Source organism: Mastigoproctus giganteus, chromosome 6, assembly GCF_048544385.1.
Source record: "Mastigoproctus giganteus isolate SK-2022 chromosome 6, ASM4854438v1, whole genome shotgun sequence".
NCBI lineage: Eukaryota > Metazoa > Arthropoda > Arachnida > Uropygi > Thelyphonidae > Mastigoproctus > Mastigoproctus giganteus.
In genome coordinates this window covers 90,518,096-90,541,170 of record NC_143580.1, presented here as the reverse complement: position 1 = coordinate 90,541,170, position 23,075 = coordinate 90,518,096, and the positions used below count along the sequence as shown (strand labels likewise).

Genomic DNA, 23,075 nt, shown 5'->3' with positions numbered 1-23,075 from the left:
ATTATTGGAATAGGTTACCACTGTTGGCAGTCAGGATCAGAGCTTCGGGAATTCAAACGTCAGTTAGATCAGTGCTTTTCAAACTATCTGTGGTGAAGGACCAGTTTATACGAATAATATCCACCTTCCTAAAACACACAGAGCGTCTCAGATATTGGCGTCTGTTTAAGACCACGTCAGAACATGAGGTAAATTCGTAAATCATTTTTCTACGCAAGAAAAGATTGGAACAGACAGTTTAAGTACAATAATGGAATTCTCTAAGTTAGCTTTTAGGAAACGCTTGTCAATGCACCCCACGACTATATGAGTCTCCAAAAAAATGAGACCACCTTAGATTCAACCACTGCGAATACCACGTACCAGTAGGATTTGGCATTTATCCAAAAAGAATTCCCTACCTCATTACCTTTTATTATTATTATTTTTAGAAAATATCCAGATGAGAATTATATCAGAATTTTTTAGAGTATTTTATTATTATTTTTTATTCGAAAATGACTTAGTAAATTCTTATACCTTAGGATGATTCCAAGCTATTATCCTTGCGGAGAAGACTCATTCTTCAAGTTATGTGCCAAGAAAGTGAGGTTTCCAGCTAAAATTTAATGTAAGATGAATAATGACAATAGCAGAACTCTTAAATTTTATGAATTACAGGATATAATGAGAACTTCTGCAGTGTGTGTCTTAAATTTATGACCTATGACCTCGTCAGAGACGCTTTCCTGCTTACCTAACTATAAAGTTTAATCGATTGAAATTCTGTCCTAAAAGGATAATTGCATCAGGAAACCTATACCTTCAGTAATTACAGATGTAATGTAAATATTTGTTATTTCAACCTTTTTCTTTGTTTTAACATATATATTACCCTTCAGTCGTATATTGCAAGCTCAGAAAAACTTCAGTACGCATATCCTAGCATGTTGTTTTGGACATAGATAGCATTCAAGATTTTTTTCTAATTTTTAATAATGTGCAAGCCAAATAAAGTTGCTCTCTGCAGTTAAACATTTAGTGAACTAGTTGTTATTGAATTCTTCACTCAAGAGAAAGACAAATGTTACCAATGCTTCATTACATGTGTACTTATTCACGATTTTCGCCTACAGTCATTACACATATAGAACATACAGTAAGGGCCTCCATAATAATTTACTTGAACCTGTGCGCCAAGATGTACGTACCAGTTAGAATACTTTTCAGCTTTTATTTTTGGTCTCTGAACCTCTAGTGATCAGCCTGCAATATTTAAAAAACGTTCTATTTATCTTAACTTCAGGTGATCATTTATAAATGGACTATGCGTCCTTTTACACGAAGGCCCTAAAATGCACTTTGTATTAGTCACCTAGGAACCTATGGTCGAAGCCTATAGAAAAGAACAGAGAAAATTTAAAAAAGATCCTTCCTCAATTTAATCCTTGAAGGTATTGATGTCTTCATTGCTGAAGGGAAATAAAAGGCCATCCTTCGATACAGGTTGGAGCCATTGCTGAGATAAGCTTAACTAAACACAAATTTACCGTAGTTTTACTCTCTGGAGAATGCAGTAGAAGAAAGGTATATGTTTAGAAATACCAAGACATTTCTACTGAAAGCCTAGACAAAGATTCTGAAACTGAACCCTAAACATTTTGAACAGTTCGAGAGTTGTTCGTCTCAATTTCGCACGCCTGTATAATCTTGTTATCTGTGTTGAAGAAAACCCACGTAGTAACTGAAAACCCATTACCTGAAGACAAATGTGGCGAGTTTCGCATTCATTTTCATACTCGTCATAATAAACTTAACATATTTTAAGTAGAAAGTTACTTTATAACTAATATGTATATTTTATGATGTTTTCAGAGAATCAAAATTTTTATATGTCAAGGATGCAACCTGTTGATGATGAAGTACATAAGCATTCAAATACTGGCAGGTAGTTCGTTGTTTTCGTTATACTAATACCCTAAATGTGCTATATATAGATTTTTAAGATGCTTAGGCTGAGAGAAGTTATTGATCCTTCGTGCATAAAGTAATTATTCCGTAGTTTCACGACTAAATAGCTCCCTTAAGAGCACATTTCCCCCTATTCATAGGACTGGTTTGAAAGAGTGAGCCCTCTTTATCAGGGATATTTAAGTAACTAAATATAACCTGATTAATTCGATACGCATCCTGTTCCATTACACAAATCATTAAGCTCAAAGAGTAGCTTGAACTTAATGATCCTGCTTTCATTTTAAATCATGAGTGTAGTTTAATAAACAGTAGCTTAATGATGCGTATTAGTATGCTTTGTTTATCAGGCAAAGCACTTTCGGTTTTTTGATTAAAAAAAAAATATTTTTCTTTTACCAAATTACTAATCTGAAAAAAATTTGCCTAGTCTTCTATGCAGGTACGTACCGTAGCCTTTATAGTGGCAGAAACGCAGCCGGAAATGGTAGGTGGGGGATAGTTCTGGATTGAAAGTACTGTGCTATGATTAATCGAAATCAGTTTCATTAAGAACTCAGACTTCACATGAACTAAGATTACGCAGTTCTAGGAAAATTCTACAAGTATACGTCCACTTATCAAGAAAGCTATAATTTTAAAAGGAAATATATTTTATAAATAATTTACATTTATAAAATATTGTGTATTAATTGTGTGACATTCCTTCGCACAATCAACATTAATGCATAATACCGAAAAGGAAATGTTTGCGATTCTGTTTAACTCTGTATTAACGATTAAAGAATAAAATGAAGAATATTCGCATTTGCAGTTTTACTTATTGACAATTTTAGCCATTTTAAAAATACATTTATGGTAGCATCCCCAAAGAAATCTGCCCGAAGAAAATCGACAATATTTGTTATTATAACAGTTCATTTGCAAAGTGTGGATATACAGAACTGTGAACTGAGCTGATAGAACTGTGTTGAAGACAAACGTTTTCAACACAGTTCTATCAGCATTCGGCCGTTTATGGATAACAGAAAAATATGGCCAACGCATAACATGGAAAATGGGGAAATTCCCAATAGTTTCATGAATTGAAATGCAATGTGCGCATTATATTTTGCAAATAAATGCGGTCTCTATATTGGTATGTATAGTTTGAATTTTCTATTACCTGTATGATAAGGAAACATGTGATCAACTATCTCTGTACGGCTGTATGTTAATATTACATTATTTTTACACAATAACACAAATTAATAGCTTCATAAATTCATAACTAATCAATTAATAAATTCTTTTGAATTTGTTCCCTCCAAATAATGCGATTTATTCAGCTAATGTGACAAATACGAAGGAATAAGAATCATATCAATATGTTATACATTCTAAACTATTATTATATTCTATAATTTCGTTTATTTATTTATTTATTATATTTATTTAGTACCTATTTGCAAATGACTCTACGCAACAGGATGAACGTATAAATGTTTCTCATTTTTCCCCATAAAAAAATATTACGGACAAAAAAACAATGTGAAAAATATTTATGTCAAAATTAATAATGTAACCAAATAAGATATCTGCTAGAGAGCAGAATTCTCGACAGCGTCTTAGAACCTGAAAATTAGAATGTTTTATTTCCAGAATCAAAACGTTGTAATCGGTATAATTGTGTGCTTTTTAATACGAGCTTCTCTGAATTTGCTTCTCTAATTTGTATTTTTTTTATCGTAAACTAAAATAATTTCTGCAACAGATCTTCGCCAAACTAGGGAATAATTAATCTATACATTTTGTGCGGGATCATCACGGGACATCAGAAGCGGCACCCATGCCTAGAACCTTGAAAAGAATGAATGGAATAGGGAAGTAGAATGAGATGCTCACGGAAGCACTGATCTCGGACTCAAACGGAAAATGCGGCTGCTTTGGTTCCAGAAACACAGAGGAAAGCGGAAGATTGAAAAAAGTCACGTGGTAGAAGATTAGTCGAGATTTACTGTTTTCAGCACTGTTGGAAGAGCACACACACATGGAAGACTCTACACCAGACACTGGAAATATTGTGGTTTGTACAGGATGGAGGAGATGTATGGGGCATGTGCCCGTGTCACACCCTTGGGTGTCTGATCCCACTGGACGGCACCTTGAACACGAAAGCATACCTGAAATTGCTGGTGATCAGATACAACGTAAATGTTGAACGTTTGTCCGATGGACGGTGATACTTTTTAAGATGACAACACAACCATCCCTCGGGCCAAATGTGTTGAAAGAACGATTTGAGGAGCATAAGGAAGATTTCAAGCATCTGTCCTTGCCAATCCTCTGGACTCAACCTCATTGGGCGTCTGTGGAAGAACTGGAAAAGCGGGTTAGTCAGTCCAATCCTCTACTGAGACCCACAGAAATCGAGAACTGTTTCTTTACACGAGTAGTTCAATATCCTCGTGTAACTTTTGAACACTTTGTTGAGCACATGCCACGCTGGGTCAGAGTAGTGATTCAGGTAAACGGTGGTTAAATCTATGCTGTTAATTCATGTTCTTAATAAAGCGTCCTAACAGCTTAAGTAATGTCTGTCACACGAGTGCTGATATGCTTAACGGGACTTTCCTATACAGAATTTAATGGTACTGTAATGCATCCACAAAAAGCGGCTATGACTACAATTTACAAATATCTTGTCATGATGTGAAAATATCGCAATATGCAAAGAAGAGAGAACTGGCACCTGAAGGTAGCCGTTGTTTCAGTAAGAGTAGATTTCAGGCTTCTAGTTTTAATATGAATTTAAGGAATCACTGAAGGAATTCACAATTTATTAATGCTGTGGACAAAATATTTATAGGAAAGATGATTCTTTAAAACAGTGGAGTTGTCCTCATTAAGAATTTGACAGTATTAATAGAAACTATAGGATGTGTTACTTTAAATCAAATTAATGCTTCTTTTTTATTCGAAATAATAAACATATGCAAACGAAAAAAAGTCCTATTCAATTAATGCTAATTATTATAAATATTAACTTATTGGCCATTATAAAATTCAAGCATTTCTGATTTGGTATTACAACACACAGGCAGTTTTTATAATATACTAAAATGTAATAATTTTATTATAGCGTTTAATAAAATTCTCGCAATTCTACCTCCAAGTTAATTTAATGCTGCTAACGAAAAACTGTTAAAGTAACCTTCAGAGTTTTCCGAGTGCGTTTAATTTGATGTAGTCGAAAACCAGTATCACTTAATATAACCATAATACTTGGTTTCAAGTAGTGCTTTAATTTCTAGTTCATACCAAGTTCAATAACTTTGGATTAACTTTCTTTTGGATTAGTTTTCATGCGAGTAAAGCGACCTTTGTGACACCAAAATATTGCGCCTTATATCCTTTACTGATGTAAGGATTGCAATATAAGTTAACTTGAATGAAAATTGAAGTAATACGAAAACTATTTTTGTTTCATTTTCTGCCAATAAACACTTCATTCACAGACATGAAAAATTTTAGATACTACAGGTTCTTAAAATTTTAGATACTACAGGTTCATCTCTTTAATGACTTTCAATGTAGGAAACTTTTCGATCTTGGATAACTAACAGGCCGTGTGTGCGTTTTCTTTGGACTAATTTATCTTTATCAAACACCATTTTGATTTTAACTTGCCCAATTACTAATGAATAAGACGAAGCTCTGACCTCATTCCTAAGTGGTCATTCCCGACGAGCAATTTAGAACGTCGCCAGTTAATGACTTCACCGAATTCCTTATCCAGTTACTAACTCTTTTCGCACACTATTACGGTACAATGAATATTCACATTTCACTAGGCAGATTTTCTTGTGAAAGTAAAAAAAGTATATCAACACAACAGAGAAGAAATATTTTCGAAATACTGCTAAGAGTCTCGAAGTAACACAAGAAAGGGAACTATTTTCTGATTTAGTCATAGTCAGTCCATCCCTTTCTATTGGATTCAAATATAGATAAAAGAAAATATCTTCGGAATGTTTTTTCAAAGTATACTAAAAAAAAAATGGTCAATACTAAATAGAATAGATGTTTGATTAATGGTTTTTTTCAGAAGAAATTCGGAAATCGAACGCCATTGATATGAAAGCGTTTTCAAAGTTGTGATGAGCTTTTCTAGACATTCGGGAATATTCGTGATTTTTCCCTCTTTTGATAGAAAATCAATTATTGTTTGATCGATTTCGCTTCCTTTTGTAAGTTTTCAGGATATGGTTCATTTCAGTTGTCATCTTACATTAGATAAAAAAAAGAAAAAAAAGAAAAAAAAAACTTCCCCACATCATCTGTCCATTCCCTTCAATAGTTTGCCTAGTGAATTTATTGAAACTATCAGCTTACACAACAAGATATGGAAGATATGTTCCAACAATCAACCACCTGCTAGCTGAAGGCAAACTTCCGCACTGCAACCTTGCAACTATCCTTCCTCAATTTGAATTCATGCCCCTCGTGTGTGTATAGTCTGAGCAAGAGAAAGAAGGCCATCAGCATTGAACCTGCTAAATACATTTAAAATCATAAACACCTCAATCAGATTACCTCACAGGCGTCTAGTCTCCAGACGTTGCAGTTTGCAGAAGCCTTTCTTTCTTGGCAAGAGCACCCGTTTGTTCTCCTCACTAATATCGTTGCCCTTTACAAAACAACGAGCTATTCTAGCTGCCCCTGCACAGCTCACAGAACTTCATATCTGATTGCACAATTATCACAGGTCTGTTGTTGTTGTTGCTGTTGGGTTTAAAGACACATAGGCTACTTGGGCCATATTGTGTCTTATCACAGGTCTTTTTCATTTTCCACTACCCTGAGTGAAATACTACATAGTTAATACGTTACTCTAGGATTACTGCTACCTGTGCAATACCTTGCATTTGTCAATGTCGAACTTCAACCGTCTAATTTTTCAAGATTTTGTTGCAGTATATGCATACCTTAGTTAGTGTCATTAACTACGCTTCCAACTTTTGAATCAAATGTAACCTGATACATTAAGCCTGATATAGATTCATCAATTTCATTAATAAATAAATAAAACAACAATGGGCTCAACACTGGATCCCTTGGGGTGCTCACTAATAACAGTAGTTCACGAAGAGACGTGTCCATTAATAATCACTGTCTTCTCCCACTCAACCATCCCTTTATTTACAGCAGTAACTTGCCCTTAATACCACATTGTTCCAGTGTGTATAGCAGTTTTTTATGTGCAACAGTATCAAAAGCCTTCCAGAAATTAAAGTATATGATATCAAAATTATTTTCGCATCCATTACTTTTGTGATTGCATCATAATATCCACATCTGGTTGGTCAAACAAGACCGCCCGTTTATAAATCCATTCTGTAACTGCAGCATAATCGCAATAACTCGATTATTTTCCCTGGAACAGACGTTAAGCTGACAGGCCTGTAAAATTACTCATGTCACCGTTTGATCACCTTTATGAATTAGGGATATATTCTCACATCTCAGAGGTAAAGGGAGAGAGTTTTTGCCTCCGTAAAGGTGACTACAGTGGTCTCAGACAGTTTCTAAATTGTATACAGTGGGATCAACCGATGATGTTACTGGCAGAAAATTCTAAATGGGAAGTAATCGTGGACGCTACTAGGCGTTTCACTGGGGGACTCCACTAATGTTTTTAGTAGAGAACCTCAGTGGAATTCGGTGTTGGGCCCTCTGTTGTTTTGTATATTTGTCAATGATATTGATGAAAGTATATCAGACTTAATGTCGAAATTTGCAGATGATACAAAAGTAGGCAGGATTGTTAACGGCAGTAATGGCAGTGCGCTACTGCAACAGGATCTAGAATATTTGGGCATATCGGCTGAGAAATGGCAACTGAAGTTTAACATTGCATTTGTCAAAGTACTGCATATGGGAAAAAAAAACCCGGAGAAACGTACCAACGGTGTGGTACTACTCTTATGGCGGTAGAATATGAAAAAGACCTGGGAGTAATTGTGCAGTCAGATATGAAATTTTCTAAGCAATGCAGACAAGCTGCCAGAGCAGGTCATCGGGTAATATTAATGATATAAAGGAATAGGAATTTTGCTAGTAGGGAAAAGGAAGTGATTATCCCTTTGTATAAGCCAATGGCCAGGCCACACCTTGAGTACTGCGCACAGGTCTGGAGGCCGCATTTTAGAAAGGATGTAGAGTTGCTTAAGCGAATACAGAAAGGGCAACAAGATTGGTGAGGGGAACGAAAGGGTGATCTTACGAAGAAAGGCTTAAGTTCAGAAAATTGCAGCGTATGGAGACTAGGCACTCGCGAGGTGATCTGATTGAGGTGTATAAGATTTTGAATGGGTTGACAGGTTCAATTCTGATGGGATTCTTCCTCTTGCTAAGATTAAACCTGAGGGGGCATAAATTCAAATTGAGGAAAGACAGTAATAAGATAGATGTGCGGAAATTTTCCTTTAGCCAGCGCCAGCGGGTAGCTGATTGCTGGAACAAATTTCCATCTGTTGTTATGGAAGTTGATAGCTTAAATAAATTCAAGGAGGAACTGGACAAACGTTTAGAGGGAATGGATGTATGAAATCTTTTGGGCTGATGCTACATAAGCTTGCTTTCTTGCATCACATGCCTCGATTACTACTACTACTATCTCCAGTCACAGGGACCTCCCCTAAATCCAAGGATGCACCTATAATTATGACTTTATTATGTCTCCCATAATTATGGTTTATTTACCTCATTTTCTAACCTCTCCTTTAATATTATTGGATAGATTCTATCCACTCCAGGTACCTTTTTATGTCTAGCTTCAATGATTTCACTATCATTGTCCTCTCAGTTATCAAAAACAAACATAGCGAAAGGTTTCTAGATGCAGTATAGAAAATACGCAGGCGACGTTTCTGGTTTCACTCTTAAATCGTCTCAGACACATATTGTATCTATAGCTAAGTTGTTTGGTTGCGTCTAACAATAACTTAAATGTATTAAGTTCTTTGACCTGATGACAGGATTTTAGAATGAATCTAGAAACTTAGTATGTAACGTTTAATTCAATGCAGTAATTTTACTAAGAGTTAGAAATTAAGAGTAAGAGTAAGAGTTAGAGACCTATACATAGAAAAGTATTCTGAGATAGACGTAATTAGATTTGTCACTTGGCTTAAATGTCTCTCATTTTAATTCTTTAAACTGCTACGTTGAAGAGAAAAACAATTACAGTTTGGTTTCATTTATAGAATAAGCTAGGTAAAAATCATATTACACACATATGGACATTGCACGATCCACTTCAATCACGAGCATAGCATCTTTTCTTATTAAATTCTAACATGCGTTGTTCAGTTTTATAGATTAGGTCTGAGAAAATTTCTCAGTTTATTATGCAGTCATGCACATTTTAATTGTTTTTACATGAAATTGTAACTAATAGTAGCGAAGGGTGACACCAGTTATGGACCTGTCTTTTGTACCAATACCATCGATATTACTATTTTAATGTGTTTGTTTCCAATGCCCTTTTTTAGAAAACTTTTCCTTGAAATACCCAGGATCACGTTAACCCCCAGCTTCGCTAAGTGGAACCAAAAATCGAAAGCGCTGGACTAGACTGATCCAAAATCGAATCGCACGTGCAACTCATTTATGAACGTAAATTTTATTTCCACTTCGCTGCATATTCTCCAGTTAAACTAAAAATAAACTACAGTTCAATAAAACTAATAAATTGTACTCTTATATCTTGGATTCTGATATCTTCGATAAATAACTTACGTTTTTCTTTATATCATATATTAGTTATCTGACCTTCACAAACCTACTTTACTACAGTTGAATTACTTTATGAGTCGTATTTAATACTCAGTTTCAGTTGCTTTAAAAAGCACTGACACCTATAATGCTTAAGAAATATTACAAAATAAATCCAAAAGTTTTGCTCAAAATGAGCAAAAGTTTTATGGTTATGTTCAGTGACCAAGAATTTTCTTTCATGCAGACATTTACACTCATTAGTGATATGACTAAAGTATCCTTTTTAGTATCACTGATAAAACTTTCTCATTGTGTTAATATTTCAAATATAGGCCTACATTCAAACAACGACAGAAATGAAGGTACGTATGGCTGCAACAAGATCAAAAAAAATTAAGCAGATGGGCTGAGAAATGGCAATTGAAGATTAAGATTAACATTGACAAATGTGCAGTCTGATATGAAGTTCTTTGAGCAGTGCAGAAAGGCCATCAGGACATCTCATAGCGTTTTGTCAATGAGATACAGGAATTTTACTAGCAGGGATAAGGAAGTCATCATCCCATTGTATAAGGCAATCGTCAGACCACATCCTGAGTACTGCATACGGGTCTGGAGACCTCATTTTAGGAAAGATTTAGAGCTGCTGGAACAGGTACAGTGAAGGGAAAGAAGATTGATGAGGGGGACGAAGCGGATGTCTTACCAAGAAAGGCTCCAGCTTTGCAAATTACATTGTCTGGAGACTAGGCTCCTGCGAGGTGATTTGACTGAGGTGTTTAAGGTTTGAATGGATTGAGGAAACTCAATACTGATGGGATTCTTCCTCTTGCTCTTACACATGAGGGGGCATAAATTCCGAAGTTTGCCTTCAGCCAACGGGTGGTTGACTGCTGAAACAAGTTTCTATCTGTTGTTATGGAAGTGGGTTGTTTGAATAAGTTCAAGGAAGTTCAGGTGGTAAGTAATGAGAATGAAACACTGATTTTTGCTACTTATCTGAGATAATTATAACACTCTGTTTTTAATATAAGACAATATTCTATGAATTTTTCGAAAATGCTAAAATTATTACCCACTAGAAGTTTTACCAAGCGATAAATACTTTATAAAAATTTACTACAATAACTGTTTTTCAAGAGAAGCTATTCTAGCTCTTTTTTATACCACTATAAATATGTAACACCACGGTGTATAAAGTAAAATTTATCTTAGTCTATGAAATATTTGAATTGTTTAATAACTCATTGCTTGATGTATAACACCCGCAGAGAAAAACGGCTCATTTTAAAGATACGATTAAAGCCAGATAACTATTTACAGTAACGAATGTTGGATATTTCAGCATAGATATTTAGGTTTAAGCAAGATTCATTTATCATCTGACGGAGATTCACCTAAAAAAATAGTTCCACAACATTTGACACTGAAAGAAATGATAACTTAGGCAGAGAATGTTGAAAATAAAAAAACAGAAGACTTACATTCGAAACTCCCACATTCTTTTGAAATACGTTTTATAAAAGGAAGCATATTTTATAAAATAAAACTAATAATAAATAATTAAAATTAAATAATCAGAAATTAATAAATCAGCGTTTTTTTTTTCCATTCGTTTCAGACAATGACTGATAATAACAAATTTCAGATAATAACAAATAATGAATGGCAAACTAAATCTAGTGTCATATTTTTTTGACTTAGAAACTGGTGACTTAAGTTTTACGGTATTTTAAAGGATCGATACACATTTCAGTTAATACAGAGGAAAAGAAATATTGTACTTTTTAATTTTTATTAATAGATAACAGAGCAGCAAAGGCTCAATGCGTTCTACGTTATAAATAAATTAGTTTAGAAATGGAACCCGCGGACCACAAAATACATCGAATCATCAACCCTAATCTTTGAGTGAGAGAATACAATAAGTTCGTATTTTAAAAACATAAACAGTGAATCCATACTTTTAATACTTTTAAAACTAATATTAAAACATAAAATCATTAAGCCTCCTCTGAAACATTAAGGGACTAAAGAATTTTGTTACTTTCCTTATGTTTTTTATGTTTTAATATTAGTTTTTAAAGTATTAAAAGTACGGATTCATTATTTGTTTTTAAAATACCGACGTACTGTATTCTCTTGCTCAAAGATTAGGGTTGGTGATTCCATGTATTTTGGGGTCGAGCATGGGATCCGCGGATCTCCGATTCCGTGGTGCATTGGATCATTGGTTTTGTCTACGAGGGAGTGGAATACATGAAATCTATATGTATAGTTATTAAAAGAGCAGAGTGAGGAAAGACAAATAAACTGTATTACAGAATTTAAATAAATGAATAAAAGAAACATTTCTCAAATTTATTACGATATGCATGACTTTAATTGTTTTTGTGTCCTTCATATAATTTGAAATGTAGTAGAAGCCTGTTAACCGACTTGCCGGATATTCTGTGATATCGCCAGTATCAGGCCGTTAATATTTGTTGGGAACTGAAATTATGGTTGATTTTTCAAAATCTTTGGAAAGAGATGAAATTATGAGAGCGCCAGTATTGGTGAGGGGGGGGGGAGTGCTCCAGACTTCGATCACATCGCTCTCCTAAAGATTCAAATGACACCAGTGCAGCCGTCATCTCTGTAGCACCTGCTAAACACAGACCGATAATCTAGGTTCCAAAATGCATTAAAAGATCATCTTCAGAAATATGGATCGCACACTAAATGGATCACAACGCTGCTTGTAAAGGGAAAATCTTGTGTAACCAACCTGATAAATTACTGTAATGCAGTCATACAGGAGTTTAGAAGCAAGGAAATTTTGATATACATGTATATATATAGATAGATAGGCCTCCGTAGCCGAGTGGTCAGGAGCGGGAGTGCAGTAGCACACGCTCTTTGAGTAGACCGGGGTTCAAGCCCCTGACTGCTGAATACGGTCGATCTGCCAACCCGCACTGGACCAGCGTGGCAGATTATGGTCCATTTCCCTCAGCATGAATTGTTGAGGAGGCTTCCATCCTGCAGTGGGTTGATAATGGCTGCACTTTACTTTATAGATAGATATATATATCACTGTGTGACAAAGATGTTGCTCATGGCACAGTGATATGGGCTCATTTTATCCTTACTCTAGTCCATTCACGAAATTTTCATCAATTCAAGTTTGATGTGGAAGAATAACCTTGTTTGGTTGCTCTAAAGGAATATACTTTACAATACTTTGTCAAAGTATGAACTCGTCCCAATTTTGAAAAACAACGTTCTGTCGCACGGCTGTCCCACAAACACGAATAAACACACTATTTTGTGAAGCTCCCTGCAAACCAATAAACTAAAGATCACTGCATATATTCCAACCATAATTCTGGTATTTTATAGCATGTAAAACCTTAGACATGCTTTCATGACTTTCTTTAAGTCGAACTGAATGAAATATAGGACCTGATGGAATTTCGTTACCATTATGAAATAAAACTGGGTTTAAACTTAATTTTGAGGCATCTGTGAATAAACGCCCTTCATCTGACTTATGCACGACACCTAGTTCTTTCAGAAGTCCAATAATGTCTTTTCAAAAACGCATACTGTCCTCGGTAGCAAAATATTTCAAAAACTTTTCATATCTTTTTCGAAACACTGAAATGTTTCTTTCTGCTGTGAATTTATTCCCCCTGCTGTAATATAGAACCTACTTTGAAAACATTGGCACAGTCTGAATAAAAACGTCACCAAAAACGCTAAGTGCTCTCTATTCAAATTGTAAATTGTTGCATCGGAATTTTATCCGAAGAACCATAGGTAGAAGTCTGATTGTGTTTATCACAAGAAAACCGAGGCCAGAATCAATTGCTAAAATTAAGAGAATTAGCTTATATCTGTTCAAATAAATCACTGTGTCATATATTAATGGCTAGATTGTGCGAAATTGGCATATTTTGGTAAAACGCAACTCCTACACTGGTGGGTAAAACTTAAGGACCAACACTATTTTCTAAAGGTTACAACCACAAAATCTTTACTTAAGGTACTCTTCAATGATGAGAGTAGATTCAGTCTCAGCAGCGATTCTGGACGTCAGCTAATCTGGCGATAGGTTGGCACACGGTATCACCCCGCAAACATCACTGAAAGGGATCGATATGACGGTCGAGGTGTTCTCGTCCGGGGAGGCGTTATCTTAGATGGACGTACACAACTGGAGATACTGGAAGACGCTACTGTATTGAGGTAATCCTTCCCCATGTACGTTTGTTCCGAGGTGCCATTGGCCCCGAGTTCGTGTTTATGGATGATAATGCCACATCCCATCGCACTGCAGCCGTTGATACGCTTTTGGAAAGTGAGGACATTGTTCTTATGGATGGGCCTGCCCGTTCTACCGATCTAAATCCCATCGAACACATATGGGACGCTTTGGGGAGACGCCTAACGGCTAGTCCACACCCACCAGAAAATGTTCACCAGCCGAAGATGGCGGTGATAGAGGGATGGACGATGTTACCGCAAGAACTTATCAATAACATTGTTCTAAGTATGGACAGGCGGTGCAAAGCCTGCATCGACATTAGGGGTGGCCATATCTCCTACTGAGGACCTCCTTTTCCCTTTGTTCCATCTTTGGCAGTGATGCATCTGTATCATGGCAGCCAGTGGTATGTTTGCCATTTTTGAATAAAGTCCCTCTGTATCGTTTTGTTTCCGTTGTTGTTTCCTTCATCATTTCTGCACCTCACGAGGTTCTTTTGGTATGCTTTTTCCATATCCAGGCCACTCCTATGAGAAGCTACAGGTGAAAACCTGACTGGTCCTTAAATTTTGTACACCAGTGTATATTTAAAAACTGTAACGTGATGTGAAACAATCATGGTGATTTTCAAAATCTACGCATTAAAATTGGTTAACAACAGCATTTAAGTTCTTGGAGGTAAAAATCGTGTTGGCCAGTGTAAATATTCATTAGTTGAAACTTATGAAACTTTCACTGAAGAATTGTTGTTTTCCAACAGAATAATGTATCTCAACGACCCGCTAGCCTAGTGGCAATGGAAATACTCGTAGCTAATCGTTCTTTAAAAATAGTAATACTAAAAAAAAACAAAACACGCAAACTCTCAGAGGTCAAACCTCAGCACACAAACTGAGATGTTAACCTTAATAATAAAGTATTACTATCTCATACGAAACGTACGGATGTTGCCACTTTATGCACCTTCAGGTTTTTTTTATTGCTCTTTAGGTCTGAAATGTTTATTTCACATTTTGTGGTTTGCGATTTTTACGGTATCCGCGGAGATTGATCTTTAAAGCGCTAATGTGTATATTTAGATTAAGTTTTCTATGACTAAGAGTTTGAAATTTTTGCCAAAACTATTGATAGAAGTTATCTGAGTAATTTTCATTCTCTACCCACAATATAATCTCATGCATGTTTTGTATAACTACAAGCAAATTAATGTTTTTCTAGAAAGAAAAAATTAAACTTCGTCAAGATGATTTTTTTTTCAATTTTCTATTATTATTCTAACTATAAAAATAATTGGGAGCACAACGGATAGCTGGTCAAACTGCAGTGAACAGATGGTGGTATTTTAATATTTATATATGAAATTTTATTAAGTTTTATGGTATACTATACTTTTAGTGAGAAAATATATATATATATACTAAACATAAAATAAGGGCTCTTCTGATTCCTTTAAAACTGTTTTCCTAGAAGACAATACAGCATTATCCAACTAGCCTAAGAAGATTTTCTATTCGATCTCCTCATCCAGGGAATCAGAGAATTAAGTGCTTTAAAACAACCTTCCGTTTTTCGGATCAACGCGATTTTTTTTCTCTGTTCTTTGTAAGACCATAATGAAAAAAAAAATTAAAATTGTGAGGAAAGGCCGACAGGAGTTGAAATAGTACAAAAAATATATGTCTAAATAGAGTAATGCGCAAGTCAAGTTTTACTATATCCTAAAGCAACTCTTTTAAACAAAATTATATTATCTTTCTGCTACATAAAGATTTTAAATTTCTCCAAGAAATGCAAAAAAAAAAAAACCCGTGTTATTATTGTGCGTTTTTAATAAAATAAAAAAGGAATAGAAATAAAATTCCATTAAAGATACCAACCCATGTCCTTTTTTTGTTATGGCAGAAATTACAAGTACTATCTTGGATGGATTTCCATTTTAAGTGATTTCATCTTCTTTTTCTCTTTCGTTTTTGTTCGGATGCACTCCGGGGAAATTTTCCTAACCAGAATCGATTGAAAATAAATTCAGCGCACTCCTCCTGCATCTTGAAATTACAAAAGAGTACCTCCTGAACTTATGCCAATTCCCTTCAGACAACTTTGACTGAAGTGAACATTTATGTTACTTTGAATTGCGGGTCGTTGACCTGCATAGAGCGGCACTCTAGTGTTACAGCAACAAAAGGGGGGAATATAAGATAGGAATGTACCATTCAGTTACATCGTTAATGACAAGGCATCAGACAACAGCAAACATACCCGCTAGGGGTTTCTCTGTGGGCATTTCCTCTATCTTCAGCGACGACTCCCTCCACTGGCTTGTGGAAGCATGGCCTTCGTGTAACCCGTCTGGCATGGCGTTCACTAAGATATATAAAAAAAGTAATTTTTATAAATTAAGTTTCATAAAACTCATTCCTCGACAAATCTACCATTTAAAACAGTCATTAATTGAAACAACTTGCAAGCATGCCGGAGTTATGGCGTCATCTGCTGGTTTAGACAGTTCAGAAACTTTAATTACAGTAAAAGCGATGTCTGAATGTATTTTCCTTCTCAAGATGAAAATAACAAATGGCAACTGATAAGAGATAAGGATATGCACAAAGACATTCACAGCATCTTAGGCCATATTGCTATAAAAGCTTTCCAAACACATTACCAGAGTTTCAGATCTACAGCATACGCCTGGAGGTAACATGGAAAATAAATCAAAGTGAGAGGATGGTATTAAATTAGTTTATATTTTTCCTTCATTCAATATGCCTAAGATGCTTTCTCTAGGATTAAAAGCCCTAAATCATGTTTTTCATTAGAATGATATCATAGTGTACTTTAATCAAGTAATATAATAATTATAATTTAAAAACTGCTGAGATAACCAAAAGAAATCTCTACACTAATCTTCGTTAATATTCTTCATTTAATAATATTCTTTCATCTTCGATTATTTACAAACTTCAGATTATATTATCAATGCCTATATCATGAGATATTTCGAAAACCAATAAACGTGATTGGATATGACCACTTTTCAATAATTAGTTTCATCTTTTCCTGTCAGAATGTGATTAATCATTCTAACAAACAAAAAATTATGGCAAAAGTAAGCTATTATGTGTTTCAAACATAGTGATAAAAATTATTATTATTATGACTTTTTCTTATTATGGAATTTAACCACGTGACGGGTAATGGTACCAAGTTCTGGAAGTGGTTAGTTGTGTTCGGTTACTATTATTACTCTTATCCAAAGTACTTTCTACAGGTGTTCAAAATCGCAGCTTTCTGGAGTTCCATGTAAGAGTTCTCTGCGATGTGTATTGCTGCAAGGTTCTTATGAAGGCCCTTTGACACCATGCCGGTGGATAATACGGTAATCGGGATGGTCATTATTTGTTCCCTATGCCAAATTTCTTTGAGTTCCTGTCTTAGATCTGTGTGCTTCCTGATCTATTCCTCTTAGTTTTTCTGGAGGTCGCTGGTGTTGGGCACCGCTATGTCGATCGAGTTATAGCCATTTCCTTCTTGTCAATGAGGGTTATGTCTAGTCTGCTGAAAACGAATCGTTATTATGACACGGTACCAGTACAGTCTGTCAGTATGGGTTTCTAGGACGACCTAGGGTTGTACTTGTTATACGGTACACTTTCTTTGATTAACTAGTATTTTACGCTAGCTTGTGAGCTGTTATCCTGGGAACCTGATCGTGTTTATGAGTGTACTCCGTCTGAGTGATCAGCTTACATACAGTGGTGGTGTGTGCTTGATTGTTTCTGGGGCCAGATTGCATCGTCGACGTGTGTCATCTGTAACTACAGGGTCTTTGGCGATGTATTTCCTGCAGTTTCTGGTGTTGATTGCCTGATCTTGGATAACGAGTATGAATCCTTCAGTCTCGGGGAAGAGCCGCCTGCTCGTGAACCATGCGTTGGAAGCTATCATATTTGTGTAGTCTTAGTGGAGGTCATTACAGTGTCTGCCATGAAGTGCCTTCTTTGCCCATCTTTGTCTTTGTTTCTTCTGTCTGTCTGTATCAGTGTGATCTCCTTGTCGAGGTTTGTGTTGTGTGCCGTTCGTCTATCTTTCTAATGGCTTGGTAGATTGGTGCTGAGTTTTCCTGGAAGTAATCGCGCAGGTTCTTAATCGCCTTCTTCTCTTGTTCAATGAGGTCAGCCAATCCCGTACCTCCTTTACAGGCAATGGTCAGTCTTTCGATGGCCGACTTCTGGTGCTGATGGCTGCAATTCGTCATCATTATTCTGATCCATCTCAATATCCACCAGCTCGGTCCAATCTATGATCTCGAAGGAGTATATTAGTACTGGGACTGCGTAGGTGTTTATGGCTGTGAATATAATTCAAATCCAACCAAAGTAAATAAAATCCAACCAAATCCAAAATTCAAATCCAACCTGACAACCTTAGGGACATTTGGGTCCCTGACGTTGTCACAGACATTCTCTCAGATATGCCAGACAAGCTGTACTTGCTACCTGGGAGTCTAAAACGCTGATGAAACTGATATTCGGGTGACTCTTTGCCATTCCTGACGGTGGTATTTTATAGTAGCCAAATGATCACTCGTTAACGTACTTGTGTATGACTGAACTTGGTTCAAGCCTGCCTAATTACTAAATACGGTGTCCTCCGTGAGAGCATAATAATTTCACCACTTGTCATTAATAAATAAATAAATATTCATTTATTGCAAATATAGCAAGCCCATCACAGCACATTGCTAGGGGCAGATAATAATACAAAGGAAATAACATAAAGTAATGAAATATATGTGCAGTGCAGATTTCATACAGAGATTAACAATGACGAGGAATTATAGTCATGAATTAAAAAAAGAATTTGCAGAACAGGACATTTGGCTTTCAGTTTGGAGAGACTGGGGGAATTTCTAAATTCCTTTTCAGTCCAGGCTGTAGTTAGTCAATCTGAAATGGCAGGAGTGAGTAGGATTTCCCCCTTCAGTTATGTTTTTTTTTTTTTTTTATCCTGCACTACAAGCAAATCGGAACACATTTCCGTGAACACACTTTCCACAGGCAGAATACACAGACACTGATGTTGGTTATGCCCCGCGATCGTTAAAATAATAAGTACTATAACACTAAATACGGCGAATATTCTTTTATTCTTTATATCTTGTGAACTCCTCTACCTTATGAAGACAACTTGGAGCATAAGCAGAAAAATTAGATTCAAAACGTGATATTGTTTCACGGGTCAGGACTAATCCTTGATATTAACTTATTTAAAAATTGAGTAAAATACAGTGGAATCTTCAGTGTGAAATATATCTTGAAATCATCCATTCTTGCAAATTATGTATCATCAAGAACTCTCTCTACCTTAACTTTTATAACAATGCAATCTCAGAATAAATCAAACACTAAATTATGCGTAATGCAACAATAGTGTGCATAAATATCTTCAGTCCAATCTCCGAAATGGTAAACAATATGTTTAAGTGCTTCTAGAGCTAGTTCAGAGAGGACTGCCCAACCATTAGTAATACTACTGAAGACACTCCATTGTGGTGGAAGAGGATGTTTTAATGGGCATTAAATGCACTTCCTGGAGCATTCATTAGTTCAAGTGATTTAATTTTATGATGCGATTGCAGGTTCTGTAAATGCGGTCGTTCCATATGGCAACATTAGCGTACTCTAGTTTTCGGAATCATCAAATTAGTAAGACTTTCAAATTATTAAGAAAGCAAGCAGAAAGTGATTTGAAGACAGCATAGTGTAGTGCAAGGGATAGCTAAGGCAATGCAAGTACAAGGTTACTCAATTCCTGGGACTAATTATTACTTATATTCATCGCCACTTTGGTTAAGAAATTGCCTTTCCCAATCCTATTCGTACGGTAGAATGAACCTTGATATTCTAGTGTTATGTGTCCTAAGATCCCATCATCCTCTTCTCATTGAAGTAAAATGGCAATTATCACCATAATAAAAGCGTTCCGTGGAAAGTTTGTTCGCAAAGCTTCTTATTTTCACACAGGGTAGTGCATTAAAACATTATGAAGTTAATTATGAAAATACGACACAGGCATATTGGATTTTTTTTTCTGAAAAAACTATCTTTGGGTCAAAGGACCTTTAACAATTTTATGTATGCTAGTCCATCCAAATTTAACCACCACGTGATACTCTAAAACCTTTCTATGCAACTAGTAGTGGTCTGTTTCATTTTTATGAAAGAAATTATTCTTGAATTGCAATATTTCACTGAAAATTTGAAAACATTGGCTGCTTATTTTATTTTATTTCTTTTTATTTTACTGCCTTACTATTTCCTACTAAATAAATAAATTAAATAAAAAAGCAAAGTGAATAAGAGAAATGGAAATTATCTTTATCAGTTGGATACAATGAATTAATGGAGCACCAAATCTTGGGATAAAGAATTACTCACTTTTAATGTGAGTAGTATAGTTTATAAATTAAGAGTATTCTAGTTTTTCAGCATATATTTTTTATTCGACACTAATGAAAAAAAGTAATTTGTTATTGATCATAGTATTATTAATAAGCATAAAAATTAGTGTGATAATCAGGGTCCTGCCGAAAACTGGAATTTATGTTCTCTTTCACAAGGGAAACATTTTTTCTCAATGGTATTTATCACCCAAATGTAGAACCTCATCAGGGGTTGTCACATGTCACATCACATAAACATTCTTCCTTCTTGAGAAAGGATCATTCGTGGTATCTTGTTATTACTAATACTACGACAACTCATAATAATAACTTAGGGCTAACACAACTGAAGGAGAAGCGCATCCAGCCCAACCAATTGAAAGTGCTTCCTGCGCAACTGCGCTAGTGACTACACAGGAAGGAAGAAGAAGAAGCTAATGCATGAACTGGAGCTTCGAAATAAAGTAATCATGCGAGCATACAACGAAGTAAATAAACTAAAGACTGACATGAAAATGCACAGGAGAAATTACACACGATGTGGTTGGAACGAACCCCAATTGTTCTGGTCACGGAACAGCGAATAGCCGACCAGACAACCATCGTCAAGAAGAACCTAATAGTTCCTGCAATCTTTAAAATAATCAAGCAGGATGTAAGCAAAAAAACTACAAACAATAACGAATACGGACATAACGGAACCAGAACTGGAGTAGAAATAGTAAAAACGAGAACTACAACCCACAGCAGCCGAAGAGCAAACAGAGAAGATCGGGATATCCAGAAAAGAAGAAGAGTGGAAGAAAGCGCTAGCAGAATTCGAGAAAATGAACCCCACAAAGATCCACACCATACCGAAGCAGAGACCCAAAAGAATCCTGTGGCAAGTCACAAACCATCTCAATAGGCTATTAATACCAGATTATCTCAACAATAAGGAAGAAACACTAAACCCAATCGCGCACAGTCATTTACTGTGCCGCTCTTTTATTTAGAAGCCAGGAGGATGAATGGAACGGAAACCAGAGACCAACATAACACAAAATGCAAAGACAAGCCCCACACCAGTATGGTAAAGAAGGCTATAGCAGATAAAAGGGGTAAGAGTGAAGATAGGCCAACTGACCTAATAGTAACAAGGTAACGGAAGTAAGAAGCTGAACAGAAAAATGGAGGCCATCCTCAAGAAAGAAAACATCCACAAAAAAAAAAAATAATAAAAACTATTATATTAGGCCACCCAAAAATTTAAATTCATATGCCGTGCGGCGTGTCTTATGTCTGTTAATTGTGTGTGTTCTGTGGGCGATTTGTCTATTTTGCTGGACGACGAAGAACTCCAGTTTCTGGGAGGAAAAGCTTGCTACCCTGAGACCGACTACCTTCTTTACGGAGTGAAAAAAGCCCATTAAAAATTCCTCGCGTAATGACGGGATTCGAACCCGGGCCTTTTCCCCACTGGTTTGGGGAGGACTGTGACGATACCACTGTGCTACTCGCGTAGACTGACAACAACCACAGCAAACACGAGACCTATAATCAAAGAATAGAAGAATACCTTGACACCTTCAAGAAGAAATTTCTGACACTCAGCAAGAGACTTCGCCGTTAAAGGGAGAATGCCCAGCGGGAAACCGACCGACAATAGGATATTTAATGAAAATCACAGAGACTTCTACAGGAAAATCGGACAAAATGAGAAAGAAGACAATGGATCCCCCCAACCAGAAGGTACTCGAGGAGTTCTGGTGGGACTTGTGGAGCAGCGAAATTAGCCATAACGGCTGTGCCCCCTAGATAGATCTAGAAAGGAAGAAAACCAAGAACGTACAAGAGATGAGAGAATTGGTGATTCGGAAAGAAGTACAACAGTGAATCAGGAAGTCCCACAACTGGTGAACCCCAGGAACACACAATCCACAAATACGGGCGGAAGAAATTCAGCTGCGTACAGAGGCACCGAGAGGAGCAGTTCACCAAGATAATAACGCACCCTGACACAATTCCAGAATCTCACTCAAAGAATCACCTACCTGAAAGCTAAGAACAAAAACACCACAAACCGGACAAAGTACAGACCAATCACCTGTCTCCCAACAATATCCAAGATCCTGAACAGCTGCATAACTAAGAAAATATCTTACTATTCGGAGAGCGAGAATATCATAGCCGATCATCAGAAGGGATGCAAGCAGAGGGTGCAAGGAGTAATTGACAATTGATTTTTTTTTTTTTATGAAAACCCCAAACACGAAAGGTATCAAACCCTACTGTACTTAGTACCGTGCATGGGTTGAAGAAGTATGGGGGGAGGGGGTTGCCGGAAACTTTGCTCTAGAGACTAAACATGGGGTTCACCACTTCAAGCCTCCAATAAGCAAAGTGGTGGTATTTCACCGGTTGATGAAAGTCATCTACCACCTACATGCTGCAGTTATGGAGCAAGCCTGCAAAGAAGCACTGCAACCTGTACACCGCCTGCATCGACTTTCGCTAGGCCCTCGATTCAGTGCCCCATAGCTGATAGAGACACCGAAGATCTACAAAGTGAACCCGAACCTGAACCGCAACTATGGAAAAATGGAGGACCACCACCAAGGGCGACACCATCACCATTAGAGCGATGTCCATCAGAAGAGGAATCTTCTAGGAAGATGCCCTGAGCCTACT

General features: G+C 36.3%; 1 protein-coding gene across 1 annotated transcript in view; it reads right to left on the bottom strand.

The window, feature by feature from the left end:
• Window positions 1-539: 539 nt before the first annotated feature.
• LOC150084459 (cell adhesion molecule Dscam1-like) overlaps window positions 540-23,075 on the bottom strand; it is a 643,445-nt gene continuing 620,909 nt past the window's right edge. Inside the window, exons 24-25 of the mRNA XM_090376243.1 lie at window positions 16,223-16,327; window positions 540-598 (exon numbers count right to left, since the gene is read on the bottom strand). Of these exons, the coding sequence (XP_090232369.1) occupies window positions 540-598; window positions 16,223-16,327 (164 nt within the window). The remainder of the gene's footprint in view (window positions 599-16,222; window positions 16,328-23,075) is intronic.